This window comes from Crocuta crocuta, unplaced genomic scaffold (genome assembly GCF_008692635.1).
Source record: "Crocuta crocuta isolate KB4526 unplaced genomic scaffold, BGI_CrCroc_1.0 scaffold26, whole genome shotgun sequence".
Classification (NCBI taxonomy): Eukaryota; Metazoa; Chordata; class Mammalia; order Carnivora; family Hyaenidae; genus Crocuta; species Crocuta crocuta.
Window position 1 is genome coordinate 12,686,169 of NW_027532249.1, and position 16,111 is coordinate 12,702,279.

Consider the following 16,111-nt stretch of genomic DNA (forward strand, 5'->3'; position numbering starts at 1 on the left):
TAAATAAATCTAGTCCTTAATAGTGATTCCCATAGGCAAATGGGTGAAAGTCTACTTTCCAAATGGGTGATAAGGAGACAGAACCTTTCTAAACATTTTACTGTGTCATTTTTACCATTTTTTTAGGTTTTTGTCAAGCGGGAAAGGATTTACGTTTGGTATCTCTGTGTATGGAACAAATCGACATCCCAGCAGGATTCCTCCTGGTCGGGGCCAAATCTCCCAATCTGCCTGAACATATCCTCGTTTGTGCTGTAGACAAGCGATTTCTACCAGATGATCATGGGAAAAATGCACTTTTAGGTGAGTATTTCACACCTATAAAATTCCTTCCGAGATGAAGGAGTTAAACTACAAGTTTAAATTATCACAGGGGTGCCTGGGTGGCTCAGTTGGTTGGGCGTCTGACTCTTGATTTCAGCTCAGGTCAAGATCCCAGGGTTGTGGGATCAAGCCCCACATGGGGCTCTGTACTGAGCATGGAGCCTGCTCAAGATTCTTTCTCTCTGCCCCTCTGCGCAATGCACACACTCTTTCTCTCTCTCTCTGTTTAAAAGAAAAAAATAAAATTAAAAAAAATGTTAAATTATCACGGATTTTTTAAAAATCACAGAATTAATTGAAAATTCTATAGTTTAACTCAAGTTTTCTTTTAGCAACTTCTTAAAAATTAGCTTTTATTTTTTATTCATTATTAAAACACCTTCCTTGAAGAGACTTTTTTAAGCCAAACATAAAGGATGGCATGCGATTTATAAAAAATTAATTCTGTGTAAAGCAAAGCAGGATTCACTCTGTAGAGAGTCATTGATCTGGACCTGATGTCAAGTCAACTCTCAGTTATTCAACTGCGGATTATCTGCTTTGTAAGTTTTTCTGTACCTACAATTATTTCTAGCTGTATTTGATTGATGTGATTCATATGTTATATTTAGCATTAGGTCAACCACAATAACTAAGAATATACATATGATGTCAAACATATTACTGTATCTTGGAATTGTTTTATTCTCTGGTATTTGAGTGTAGACTTTTTTTTTCCACAACCTAGCTTCCTTAAATCAAAGGAAGACTGGATTTATTTTTAATTAATTTTAATAATTAAGAAGACAAGATGACACATGAGGTTTGTTGCTTTTTAAAATTTTATTTATTTATTTATTTATTTTGCTACCGTATTTCTCTGGAGTTTCTTTTGTTTCTAAGAATTTCTTTTACCATAGATACAGTCAGATAGATGTCTTTGGTGCAAATAATAAAAATGAAAGAGAAGAGGGCAAAGAGCTTTAGTTTGATACATGTTTCCTAGTTACACAGTGTCATCAGAAAGTCTGGAAATACATACATCAGTATCCTGAGTTAGAAAATGACCCTGTCCATGCTTTATAAAGCTTCCTTAAGTTATAATTTCAAAGCCTTCTCTTGGTTCATAGGAAAAGTGATAATTTCCATAGGCTTTCATAAAAAGATGATAAATTTATTTTAGTGAAATTGAGCAGATGGTTTAACACAGAAGCCTAATGATAAAGTTTATAAGTTGGACTAAATTAGCAATTAGTTTCTAGGTATCTGTTTGTTCACTCATTCATTCAACACTATTTGTTCAGAAGGTATTGTGTGACAAAAATGATGCTAGGCTGTGTTGTGGGGACACAAAAATGTTAAGACACAAGCTAGTAATCTAGATGGCTGTGGTATAACAATTTTGGGAAACTTTTTTTTAGCATTTTAAAAGCATCATAGTGTTGAGGTGCCTGGCTGGATCAGTCAGAAGAGCATGCAACTCTTGATCTCAAGGTTATGAGTTCTAGCCCCGTGTTGAGTATAGAGATTGCTATAAACAAACAAACAAACTTAAAAAAAATAAATAAATAAAAGCATCATAGTGACATCAGATGGACTTAGCTTACATATGACTCTGACCACAGACAAAGAAAAATCTCTCATGATGCCTTTTTGCTTAATGATTCTTCATGACTAGAGGAATCCTCCTAGAATATATACTGAAAGGACACAACAAACACCATTAGAATAATAGATTTTCAGGGGCACTTGGTTGTCTCAGTTGGCTGAGCATCTGACTTGATTTCGGCTCATGTTTCCAGGGTCATGGGATCAAACCCTGCATTGGGCTCTGCTCTGTCTCTGAAAGAGAGTTTCTCTCTCTCTCTCTCTCTCTCTCTCTGTCTCCTCTCTCCCTCTCCCCCTGCTCCTTTCCCCCACTCACACACTCTGTCTCTATAAAAAAGAAAAAAGAATAGATTTCATAATTATATGTAATAAGGAATATGAAATCAAAGACCTTAGACATTGGAGTTGGAACTGGAGTTAAAATTAAAATCCCAGGTTTGCCACTTAGTATTTTCAGAATTGGGGCAAGCTACTTTTCCTCCTCAGGTCTCAGATTTCTCATCTATATAAAGAGGTAAGTGATGCCTAACTTACAGGGTTGTAAAGATCAAATGAGATAATGTTTATAAGGCACCCATCCAGCACAGTGCCTGACACAGAGCACTTGCTCTTTAAATGGTTATTATTATACTTTGCTATCATATTTATTAATACCCTTATAGAAATGGAATTTTGCTTACTTTCTCTAGCCTAGTGAATGGACATAATTTTTTACTAACCACTTTCCAAGTGAAAGTGTAGTGTAGCAAGATGGTAGAACTTTTCTCTTAGATAAGCATATTGTTGAGGTTTTTATTTGTTAATATCCATCCAACATTTCTTACTGATGATAGATTATTTTCGTATGCATTAAAATATAGTGGGAAATATTTTAAGCTTCAGATATGTTAGAATCCCAGTGAGCTCCAATACGATTTTGTCAAATTTTTATATAAATGATGCAGATCAAAAGACTGAGGTAATTGATTTAAAAATATATTGAGGGGCACCTGGGTGGCTCAGTTGGTTGGGTGTTTGACCTTTGATTTTGGCTCAGGTCATGATCTCACAGCTATGGGATCTGGTCCTGCATTGGGCTCTGTGCTGCACGCTAAGCATGGAGCCTGCTTGGGATTCTTTCTCCCCCTTTCTCTGTCCCTCTCCCCTGCTCATTCTCTCTCTGTCTCTCTCTCTCTCTCTAAATAAATGTACATTTTTAAAAAATATATTGATCCAGTTGGCAGTTCGTTCATGTGTCCCAAATCTACCATGCAATTGGGAGACTTGATTGACCAAAAAAAAAAAAAACAAAACAAAACCCAACTAGAAAGGTAATTTGTCTGTAAGAGGTGTTATTTTTTGTGATGATGACAACAAGAACTTTGGGCAGGTAAAGTCTCTCTTGAACCAAGACTGACACTGAAACCGTAAAGAGTTTAAAAATCGAGCTGTAGGATTCTTTGTCGCTAATATTGTTAGTTCTCATCATTAATGTGCCATTTCTGTTCTTTGAAGAGTATCCAGATCCTTTGCATTTCTTCCTTTGTATATTCTCTTGCTCTTCACCTCAGAGAATAGGCAAAAGAAATTTGTTAATTTTCATTCTCACACTAATCTTTCATGAACTGCTTAGATCTATCAGATAAGCCTCTTTTAGGGGGCACCGTCTTTAATTATTTTGGCTGAAATGTTCTTATATCATATACTGTGTGCTACATCTGCCTGACAAGCCAGGTACTTTTCCACCAAGGCATGATGATCACACCACAGTGTAAGTTACATGGAAGTAGTGGTTTTGTCTCCTTTGTTCCATGCTAAAAACCTGGTGCATGAAACAATGTCTAGTATATGGTAGAGTACAAGTATTTGTTGGATGGATGGATGGATTTGTTGGATAGATGCATGGATGCATGGAGAAATCGATGATTAGATGGCTTGGGAACTTGGTGAACTAGGTAGCCATTGGCGATTTCTTTTTTTGGCCTGTAGCCCTAAGGTATTGGACAGATGTTCTCAAATGCAATCCATCTCTGAATATATTGTAAATAATTTATGAATTGTCTTTTTTAATGTTTGTTTATTTTATTTTTGAGAGAGAAAGAGAGAGAACACACACCAGTGGGGGAGGGGCAGAGAGGGAGGGAGACACTGAATCCGGAGTAGACTCCAGGCTCCGAGCTGTCAGCACAGAGCCTGATGTACGGCTCGGACCCACAAACTGTGAGATCATGACCTGAGTCAAAGTCAAATGCTTAACCAACTGAGCTACCCAGGCACCCCATAATTATCTTAATGTTTATGTTTCTATAAAGTAACAGTAATAAACTAATTATGTAAATTACTAATTTTATGTAACTGATCAGAAGGTATGACCATCTCTGGTTTTCCAGTTTTGCATCATGTCTGGTACATAGGTAGATGCTCAGTAAGTAATTATTAAATAAATAATAATAAATTGGACTGCCATTTCTATTGATTGTTAGAATTGATTGTCAGCATTCTGCGATTGGTATGTTGTGAGATATTCTGTCTTTAATCCTTTTATATCTTTGTTAATTAGATAACAGGTTGGCTTAGGGGTTTATAAAGAGTGTATCATTTCATCACTGAATTTATTTCACGTTAGTCATTTATATAAGGAGAAATTGTATGTATGGAGTTTGGATTGCCCTTTCTCATTTTTTGTCCTTGTTCACTACATGGCAGTACATATGTTGTGTCCTCCTTGGTCACAACTAGAGGAACTCACATTCTTTCTGTGTGACTTTTCTTTTGTATTAAGGGATTAATTTCCAATTAAGCAAAGGATAGCCTCTCATCCTCTTAGCCTTCTCCATTTCTTCTTTCTGTGTCCCCTGCTCTACGCAGGTCACTGAAAGTTTTATTTTGTTTGATTAATCTGAGTGAGAATTGTTTGGATGTTAGATCTAAAGGAATAATAAGCTAGTTTGAGTATAGGGGGGTGAATAAAGAGGAAATGGTACTCTCGGGGCACTCATGTGAGAAAATACAGCTAGCTGTCATTGGAACTGGAACGTTGACAATGCCTGGGCTTGCCCATCACTGTCCATGCTCTTGTCTCTGCAGACCACCTTCCTCTTCACAGTTGCCTATTTTTTCTCTCCCATCTCTTAGCTGACAGGTGGTTAGACGTACATGCAATTTGGATTTTAATTTTACAAAACCTTACAAATTTAGGGTCCAGTACCATCTGACTGATTCTTTTTGTATTTATTTTTAAATTCCAGGAAAGGGGCACCTGGATGGCTCAGTTGGTTGAGCATCTGACTCTTGATTTCATGATCCCAGGACTGTGGTATTGAGCCCTGCATCAGGCTCCATACTAGGTGTGGAGCTTACTTGGGATTCTCTCTCCCTTTCCCTCTCCCTCTGCCCATCCCCTCTCAAATAAAAAACAAATAATAAAAAAAAATTTACATTGAAAAATAAATAAAATAAAATACCAAGAGAGATATTCTGACTATCCCATACTGGGTCAGATATTAGCACAGTCTTATCAGCTGTGTCCATGAAGGCAAGTGCACATGGTGGGTAGGACGGTAAAGCAGGGTCAGCAAGTTCTCTAAGAAGGGAGTGTGGGGGAAGGAAATCATGGACATTCTAGGACCAAACTTTTTCATACTTTTATATCGACTATATGAATTCTATCACATGATACTATCCACTCTATTTCCTTAGCCATTAAACTTAGAGCAGACTTTAAATTACTTTTGGTCTTTCACTATTATAAAATAATTCTGCTAAAAAAATTGGCATTTTTCCATGAAGTTAGGAAGTTATTGGGTCAAAAAATCTGAATATTTCTATACTTTTTATATGTAAAAGTATCGCATCAATTTACAAGTCCACCAGTAACTTTGGTTTCCCTTCTTTCAGGGTTTTCTGGAAACTGTATCGGCTGTGGAGAAAGAGGATTTCGGTATTTCACAGAATTTTCCAACCATATTAACTTGAAGCTCACCACCCAGCCAAAGAAGCAGAAGCACTTAAAGTACTACCTAGTCAGAAGCTCCCAGGGTGTACTGTCGAAGGGACCTCTTATCTGCTGGAAAGGTAGTGTCATCTTCTGGGAGAGAAAGGGAAGGGAAGGGAATGAGGATGTTACAGTAATGACAAATAGCCTTCTAGGGTTCAGAATTGGGTATGATATACATAAATATCCCAAATTCAGAAGACTGTCCAAAGATGTAAAGTTCTCTGGCAGGTTATTGGTCTTGCTTCTTTCTATTTTTAATAGAGACTATCCAGGTTTAGAAAAAGTGCATGTCTCTTGGGGCACCTGGGTAGCTTCAGTTGGCCCCACTCTTTCTTATAAACATTAAATTTTTAAAAATTAAAAAAAATAAAAAGTGCATGTCTGTTTATATTTGTCTCTGGAGGGTGGCGTGCAGAAGTCTTTCTAGCTCTTCTGTCACTTAGAGAGGACCTCAAAGTGTTATTTTCCTGGTTGGATGCTCTTTCTATTTTATTTAGGTCCTTTGGTAATTCTCAAGCATATATAGTTTTCTGTTTTCATTAGAACTAAACATACTTTGAACAAATAATGCTTTCTTCATAATACCTTAATACCTCAGGGAAACACACTATTAAGTTGGCAAAGTTTTTTTTTTTTTTATTGAGAAAAAGTTAACTAACTTACTTCTAGATGTGAATCCAGTTGAAATCTCACATCTTCATGTAGTTGATAGGATTTACCACAAGTCCTATTCATTGTTCTAATACAGTGGAATATCTAATCCTTATTCTTTTGAGCAGTTACTTAGTTGCTGAAATTTTTCTTAATTATAAATATTATTATATTATTAAAACTGATGTAATAATTGTCTTTAATGTCTCCATTTATTGTCTGTGCAAGATTTTGGCCTGACCATAAGAAATAACATAATAAATCCAAATTATAAATGACTACAGGTTTTCCTCTGAGTCTTCCACTGTAATTACTCCTGGTTACATTTTAAATGACATTATATAATTCCTCAGGAAATGGCTGCATGTTCCAAGAGAGTCACAATCATCCTGAACGGCCTTTGAAGCTTCACATTTTAAAAAGATCTTTTAAAAGATTTTCTTTTTAAGTAATCTCTACCCCGAACATGGGACTCAAACTCACAATCCTGAGATTAAGAGTCACACACTCTACCAACTAAGCCAGCCAGGCATCTGAAGCCTCACATTTAGCAGTTGCTATTTTAGAATTGGGATTGTATATACATACGTATCCATATATGCAGATATGCAGACATATAACATCAATATAAATGTATGCATATAATACACATAGTGTAGAGATGTATTTTTAGGCCAAAGTATCAAGGAAGGATCCTAGCCAAGATGGTCATAGAAAACTGTGTCCAACCTTGCATATATCTGATAAACTTGGAAGCTCTCTAAAGGACCCTCTATAACTAACTGTCATTTACAACCATTTATATTTCTTTTTCATGTGATACCTTTAAAAACTAACATAGTATATGGGGCGCCTGGGTGGCTCAGTCAGTTGAGTGCCCAACTTTGGCTCAGGTCATGATCTCGAAGCTCATGAGTTCGAGCTCCGTGTTGGGCTTTGTGCTGATGGCTCGGAGCACGGAGCCTGCTTCGGATTCTGTGTCTCCCTCCCTCTCTCTCTCTCTCTCCCTCCCCCACTCGCTCTGTCTCTCTCAAAAATAAATAAAACATTTAAAAAAAAATGAAGATAGTATAACAGGTAGTATAATTTAGTTGGAAGTAATAGCTCCACATGATTTCATAGTATTTGCTATCTACTTGGCTCAGTTCAAAATATTATTAAAGTACTACATTCAAGCTCCATTAATATTGGCTTACCTAAAATGAAACTTGGTGTTGCATGATCAGAAATCACTTAGAATACTGTGTACCTACTTCCTTTAATACAAGCTAAGAGTAATAAGAATTTGAGCATTTTTAGAGCACCTGGGTAGCTCAGTCAGTTGAGCATTGGACTTTGGCTCAAGTCATGCTCTCCCTGTTCAGGAGTTCAAGCCCCGCATCAGGGTCCCTGCTATCAGCACAGAGCCTACTTGGGATTCTTTGTCTCCCCGTCCCCTCTCTGCCCCTCTCTTGCTCTCTCAAAAATAATAAATAGACTTAAAAAAAAAAAAGAATTTGAGCATTTCTAACTTTTTTCCTCTGCCTATAAATTTGTCTTTACTTCAGCTTTTGGACATAAATTAAAGTTGAGGTGAGAATATTGAAGACGGCCTACATGGATTCTAGATTCCTGTTCCACACTAAATTGATCCTGAGGAAAAAAAAAAGTGATCCTGAATAGGAGGTTAACTGGTGTTTGAAAGCTTATTGGTTTAAAAAAAAAATAGTTTACATATATTTTAGCCTCAGTCTTATCCATAAAACTAGCCTGATTATATTGGCTATAAGTAATTTTTCCCCTAGAAACTAGTCTGTAAAGAACAAAAGTATGATCTTTTTTCTTTTTTCTTTCTTCTAAACGTGACATCTGGCCCTAGGAAGACAAAGTGAATTCACCATCTTGAACATTCTGCTGGAGTCAGGATTAGGTTCCTCCAATAAGGAACATGGTTGCTACTTAAGGAGCAGTAGTTTATTTTAGAGATTTTATGGATTGTGTTCCCATCATCTGCTTTGATTGGGTATTGGTNCTCCCTCCCTCTCTCTCTCTCTCTCCCTCCCCCACTCGCTCTGTCTCTCTCAAAAATAAATAAAACATTTAAAAAAAAATGAAGATAGTATAACAGGTAGTATAATTTAGTTGGAAGTAATAGCTCCACATGATTTCATAGTATTTGCTATCTACTTGGCTCAGTTCAAAATATTATTAAAGTACTACATTCAAGCTCCATTAATATTGGCTTACCTAAAATGAAACTTGGTGTTGCATGATCAGAAATCACTTAGAATACTGTGTACCTACTTCCTTTAATACAAGCTAAGAGTAATAAGAATTTGAGCATTTTTAGAGCACCTGGGTAGCTCAGTCAGTTGAGCATTGGACTTTGGCTCAAGTCATGCTCTCCCTGTTCAGGAGTGAACAGATGAAGCCCCGCATCAGGGTCCCTGCTATCAGCACAGAGCCTACTTGGGATTCTTTGTCTCCCCGTCCCCTCTCTGCCCCTCTCTTGCTCTCTCAAAAATAATAAATAGACTTAAAAAAAAAAAAGAATTTGAGCATTTCTAACTTTTTTCCTCTGCCTATAAATTTGTCTTTACTTCAGCTTTTGGACATAAATTAAAGTTGAGGTGAGAATATTGAAGACGGCCTACATGGATTCTAGATTCCTGTTCCACACTAAATTGATCCTGAGGAAAAAAAAAAGTGATCCTGAATAGGAGGTTAACTGGTGTTTGAAAGCTTATTGGTTTAAAAAAAAAATAGTTTACATATATTTTAGCCTCAGTCTTATCCATAAAACTAGCCTGATTATATTGGCTATAAGTAATTTTTCCCCTAGAAACTAGTCTGTAAAGAACAAAAGTATGATCTTTTTTCTTTTTTCTTTCTTCTAAACGTGACATCTGGCCCTAGGAAGACAAAGTGAATTCACCATCTTGAACATTCTGCTGGAGTCAGGATTAGGTTCCTCCAATAAGGAACATGGTTGCTACTTAAGGAGCAGTAGTTTATTTTAGAGATTTTATGGATTGTGTTCCCATCATCTGCTTTGATTGGGTATTGGTCTCCTTCCATAATATAATTCTTACTCCTTCCTAGAATGTAGAAGCCGACAATCCTCTGCTACTTGCCACTCTATGAAACCAAACTCTTCAGTATCATCAACTGTGACACCAGAAAATGGCACAACTAATGGATACAAATCAGGATTCATTCAGACAGGTATGGGATATTTTCTTTTTGAATTTCAAGCAGCAGATGTATATTTAGTGGTGTACTTTAAAACTTACTGTTGGCTGGTTTGAATAGAAGTACTTTAAAACATAAGTATTACCTGAGTTACTGTTAGAGTTAGAACTCAGCACTGAGATGGGTCAGTCTGTGGTGAGGCATAGGACCTGTCTCTAGAAAAGTCTGACAGTGGGCAATAAGTAGAAATCTAGACATGAGGAAAGTCTGTCTCATAGCTCTCAGGTGGCATAGACTGGGGACATAATTCAGGAAGACTGGAGTTCCAGGGTAAGGCTCTAAATTAAGCCCACAAAACATTACAGGGAGTACTCCTCCAACTGTGATACTAAAAAAGGTCTCAAGGTAGGACTGAGGATCACAATGGAAGAATCCAGGATCTAGTTTCTAGTGGTTCAAGATAGAGGCTTGGTTACAAATAACCAGATAAAATTGTAGTGCCTGAAACCAGGTTACACTATCAGGGCAGGATCAGCAGAAGGGCCAGTCTGACACTGAACAGATAAGTTGCCAGTCTAAGGCTTCTAAAAATTCCTCCAGTATAGAGGACTGTACTGGCCCAGGCCCCAAGGGCAGGATAAGGCTACAGGTGGGACTTAATGGTTCCAGGTGGCTGGAGGGCTGTAACCGAAAAGATCACTGCAGATAATATTTAAGAAAATTATTTAGAACCAGCCTAGGTTATATCTTAGGCAAGAAGGAAAGTATTTTAAAAGAATCTATGAATTGTTTTTCAGTTCACTTGTTTTTTTGTAAAGCATTATTTTACTCATCTGATATGCAAACATCATAGTATAATGTACTTTGCCAGTGTTCCATTAACCACAAGTTGAAAAGAAGGCTGTCTTCATTTATTTCACTACTTAGCATTCCTCTTTCAAACTCGTGAAATTTTGATGAACTGATAAATTTTTCCACTTATTTTCAAGAGGTAAGTAGTTATTAGAAGACGTTGGCAACAATAGCAGTGGTAACAAGGCAAACCTTATTTGGGGCTCTTCTAGCTATGTGTCTGCACTCAGCTAAGTCTCCCTCATCCTGGATTTAAAAGGTCTGATTTTTAAAGTGTCCAAGAGATTTAGATAGAGGCTCTAATCTAAGAGAAGAGGGCATATCTCTTTAGAATAAATGAAAGAACACCATGTTACTAGGTATTCAAGAAAAAAAAATTGGCACTTGGCTCTTGGCATTGAATATTAATTAGCCCTCATTACAATAATGATAAACCTATATGTCTTTACTAGAATATTATTTTAGTAATTTATTTTCTTCCATTAGACCTTGGGACTAGTGAAATGTAATTTTAAAACTGTACTATTAGGGGCACCTGGGTGGCTCAGTCCGTTAAGCGTCCGACTTTGGCTCAGGACGTGATCTCACAGTTTGTGGGTTCAAGCCCTGCGTTGGGTTCTGTGCTGACAGCTGGCTCAGAGCCTGGAGCCTGCTTCAGATTTTGTATCCCTCTCTCTCGCTGACCCTCCCCTGCTCATGCTGTCTCTCTCTCTCAGAAATACATTTTTAAAAATTAAAAAAAACTACACTATTAAAAATGAATAGTTACTTTATTACAATAAATACTTATGAAATATTTACTGTGTTCTAAAACCTTTGTCAGATGCTGGAAGGCAGAGTTCCAACACTTGACCAATGGCTCTGATGATTTAAAAACCTCTCATAGGGAGGATAAAAGCACAATAAAACAGGTTACCTTTCTTAAAAGGGACAGGTAGCTATATAAATAACCAGTTAGTTGTACCTGAAAAAGATGAAAATATGTTAAAATGTTAATAAGCAGTAATGCAGTTTTAATTATGTTAGGAAATATATTTTGAGAACAAATCATGCTCTGAAACAGAGGAAATCACGATTTAGGCTTTAGCAAAGCCCCATCAATTGCCATGAAGATACAGACAAGGCACTGACTGCCTCACAGTGAACACAAGTGGCCAAGATTTATGCCCTTATTCTTAGTATCCCTTGTAAGGGTGAAAGTAGTAATTTGACCATGAAATTAGCTATTAACAGTTAGGTACAATCCATAGAATTAATAGAAGAAAGTACCTTTAATAGTGAGGCTTTGTATCTAAAATTTTCTTCTTTACGAATTAGGTTTATGACTCTTCAACAGTAATTTTTTTCTTCCTGCACATGTTGAAAGCAATAGGCTTTAAGCATTTCGTGTTAGTATTATGAAATCATTACAATCATTAGAGTATGTAGCATTTCCCTAGCTAATAGAGATTCATCTTTCTATAGAAGATTGCTTCTTTTTTTTTTTTTTAATGTTTTTAATGTTTATTTTCTGAGAGAGACATAGCACGAGCAGGGGAGGGGCAGAGAGATGAAAACATAGAATCTGAAGCAGGTTCCAGGCTCCAAGCCATCAACATAGCCCGATGCAGGGTTTGAACCCATGAACCATGAGATCATGACCTGAGCTAAAGTTGCACACTTAACTGCCACCCAGGTTCCCCTAGAAGATTGGCTTCTTAATCTGCAGTCAGTGACTGCCTGTAATCAACATTTCTTAGCCTGAAATGTAGGTAGGCACTTTGCATAGTGTTTGAAGAAAGGATTAACGTACTGTTTACACAATTTTGTCTTGAAGTTTGGATTTTCTCTTCTGTCTGGCTTGCCACTTTTCCCTTGCATATTATTTTCAATATATTTATGTCAACAATTCAAACTTTAGTCAACAATTCAAACTTTAGTCAACAATCTCAGTAAATAGTTTTCATTGTGGCTGAAGATGGCTATGTAGTTACCTACCTACACTATACCCACGCACCCCATATAAATACACACACACATACATGTTTTGTGTTTAACACAAGAATTCAATAATCAATTAAAAAAAAAAAACCTTTGCCTACCTGAAGATCTTGAGTTTCTTTTCCATATTTTCTCCTTCAAGTTTTATTCCTTTATCTCTTGCATTGAAATCTATGAACCATTTTGAGTTAGTTTCTGTGCATGGTGTGAGGTGAGCATCTAAGTTCATCTTTTTGCATGTGAATATCTGATTGTTCCTGTACCATCTTTGAACAGACTACCTTCTTGTCAGTGAATTGCATTAGTCAAAAATCAATTGACCATAAATATAAGGATTTATTTATGGAAAATGGATGAATGGACCACATCAAAATTCAAGACTTTTACAGTTAAAAAGGCAACATTAAGAAAATGAAAAGACAAGTGGCAGAATGGGTAAAAATGTGTGAAACACATATTTAATAAAGAATTTGTATTCAGAGTTTACAAAAGCTCTTATAACTTAGTAGTAAGAGGACAATAAGTCAAAACATGAGCAAAGGATTTAGAATAGACACTTTTCAAGCACTATATACAAATGGCTAATAAGCACATGAACAGATGCTCAACATCATTATGGAAATACAGATCAAAACCACAATGAGATAATACTTCACACCCATATAATCAAAAAGACAGATGACGGTAAGAGTCTGTGGATATAGAGAAATTGGAATCCTCCATACATTGCAGGTAGGAATGTAAAATGTGGCAGCCACTTTAGAATACAATTTGACAGATTCTCAAAAGTTAAATATAGAGATGCCTGGGTGGCTTAGTAGGTTGAGCATCTGACTTCAGCTCAGGTCATGATCTTGTGTTCATGGGTTCAAGCCCCACATTGGGCTCTGTGCTGACAGCTCAGAGCCTAGAGCCTGCTTTGGATTCTTTGCCTCCCTCTCTCTCTCTGCCCTTTCACTGCTTGTGCTTTGTCTCTCAAAAAGAATAAATAAATTTTAAAAAGTTAAATATAAACTATTATATAACCCAGCAATTCCACTTCTGAGTATCTACCCAAGAGAGGTGAAGACATATCCTCACAAAAAGTTGCATGCAAATGTTCATAGCAGCATTATTCATTATAGGTGAAAATTGGAAGCAACCCAAATGTCAATCAACTCATGAAAAGGTAGACAAAAATGTGGTGTATCCATATAATGGAATACCATTCAGCAATAGTAACAAACTGCTGACACATGCTGAACCATGAGTCAGCCTCAAAAACACTATGCTAAGTGAAAGAAACCAGACAAGAGAGACCATATACTATAGGCTTTTGTTTATGTGAAATGTCCAGAAAAGGCAAATTTATGGAGAGAGGATATAGATTAGTGGTTGCCTCGGACAAGGGATAAGAATAGAAATTAATTAAAAATAGGCATTTGGGTTCTTATTGGGGGAATGAAAATGTTTTAAAACTGATTTATGATGATGATTGCACCATGTGGTAAGTTGCTAAAAATAATTAAATTACATATGGGTAAATTTTATGATATGTAAAATATACGTTGATAAAGGTACGGGGACAAAGATTAAACAGTTGCTCTGAGAGAAAGATGAAATCCTTTGGAGTGGCACTATTTCTTATTCAATGCAATATAGTCTAATTTATTGAATATCTACTATGGAATGAGCACTATTTCAGACCAGGTAGTAAATAGCACAGGACCTGGAGTCAAAGTCCTGGTATTCGAATAATGCATCTGAATATATTTGCTGATGCTTGGGATAAGCCATTCATTTGTTCTGTGTCATGGTTTCTTTGTTTGAAAAACCAAAAATAACAGCACCTATTTTGCAACTAAGAATTAACTCAGCCTTCCTAACTACCATACTTCTATTTGTATGACATTCTTCCCAATTATAATTGTTAACTATATCATATGTTAGAAGCTCTATGTTTATTTGTTTATCCCTGTACCCCTTGTACCTGGCTAATGTCTAGATACAAATATTTGAATTCCAATTTTTATTCAGATTTAAAGTTAGCATTTGAGAGATTATTAATTTACTGGTGTGTACGATTTTCTCAAATGAAGATAATATATACTTATCTACCATTAGGAGGAAACATGTTTTTATGCCCAAGCCTATAGGCAGGATATGGATGAGCCACCCTTATGATTAATTGGATTAATCTCTGCCCTTATGATTAATTGGATGATTTTTAAGAACACTATTAGGCAGGGCCATTTAAAAATTTTTTTTAAATATTTATTTTTGAGAGACATAATGTGAGTGGGGGAGGGGCAGAGAGAGAGACCGATACACAGAATCTGAAACAGGCTCCAGGCTCTGAACTGTCAGCACAGAGCCTGACTCAGGGCCTAAACCCACAGACCGCGAGATCATGACCTGAGCCAGGGATGGCACTTAACCAACTAAGCCACCCAGGCACCCATCAGGCAGGACCACTTTATGAGACTTGGGCACATTTACTTATGTGGTCCACTTCTCCCTAGAAAAGTATTTAAAATATGTTTTGCGGCACCTACATAGTTCAGTCGGTTAAGCATCTGACTTCAGCCCAGGTCATGATCTCACGGCTTGTGAATTCAAGCCCTGCTTTGGGCTCTGTATTGAAAGCTCAGAGTCTAGAGCCTGCTTAGGATTCTGTGACTCCCTCCCTCAATTTGCCCCTCCCTTTGTCTCTCTCTCTCTCGCTCTCTCAAAAATAAATATTTAAAAAAATTTTAAATATGTTTTATGTCTATGTTAATATAAAAAGGAATATATAGTATTATATACTAAAATACTTTCTTCAACCAAAAGTTCATTGTTTTCTTCTGATTTTAAAATAAATTAAAACATTCTTATGAGCCCCTAAAAGTATTATGGACCCAAAGAACGATGCCTTCTCTGTCTAATGGGGAAGTTATCCCTGTTATTGGACACAGAGGTATTATCCATGAAATGGGCTTCTCTTCTCTTCCAAAGTAACATAAGCCCCTTTCTGCCTTACTCTTGCATATTGTAAGAACTAAAAATAGTAACAAATGATGGGGCACCTGGGTGGCTCAGTCTATTAAGTGTCAGACTTCAGCTCAGGTCATGATTTCATGGTTCATGGGTTTGAGCCCTGCATCGGGCTCTATGCTGACAGCTCAGAGCCTGGAACTTGCTTGCTTCAGATTCTGTGTCTCCCTCTCTTTCTGTCTCTCTCCAACTCGTGCTGTCTCTCTCTCTCTCTCTCTCTTTCTCTCTCTCTCTCAAAAATAAACATTAAAAAAATATTTTTTTAAATAACATATAAAAGGACTTGCCCTATACTGTATCAAGCTCATGAATCTTTACTAATAAAGACAGAGTAGACCTGGCACAGAAGTAGACACAGAGCAGCAGAAGAGAGAAGAAAGTACAAAAAGCAGATTCACATGACATATGGGTATTTCATACTTAAAAGAGGTGACTTACATATCAGTGGGACCTTTTCTTTCAATAAATGGTGCTCAGAAATTGGGTATCCTATGTGGAAAAAAAATAAAACTAGACTCCTGTTTCACACTGTACACAAAATCAATTCCAGGTATT

At 36.7% G+C, this 16,111-nt stretch overlaps 1 protein-coding gene across 1 annotated transcript in view; it reads left to right on the forward strand.

Annotated features, from left to right (window-relative positions):
* The window catches only part of GREB1L (GREB1 like retinoic acid receptor coactivator), a 282,191-nt gene that overhangs the window by 146,562 nt on the left and 119,518 nt on the right, over positions 1-16,111 (forward strand). Inside the window, exons 7-9 of the mRNA XM_077778190.1 lie at positions 127-303; positions 5,788-5,964; positions 9,620-9,742. Coding sequence (XP_077634316.1) covers positions 127-303; positions 5,788-5,964; positions 9,620-9,742 — 477 coding nt within the window. The remainder of the gene's footprint in view (positions 1-126; positions 304-5,787; positions 5,965-9,619; positions 9,743-16,111) is intronic.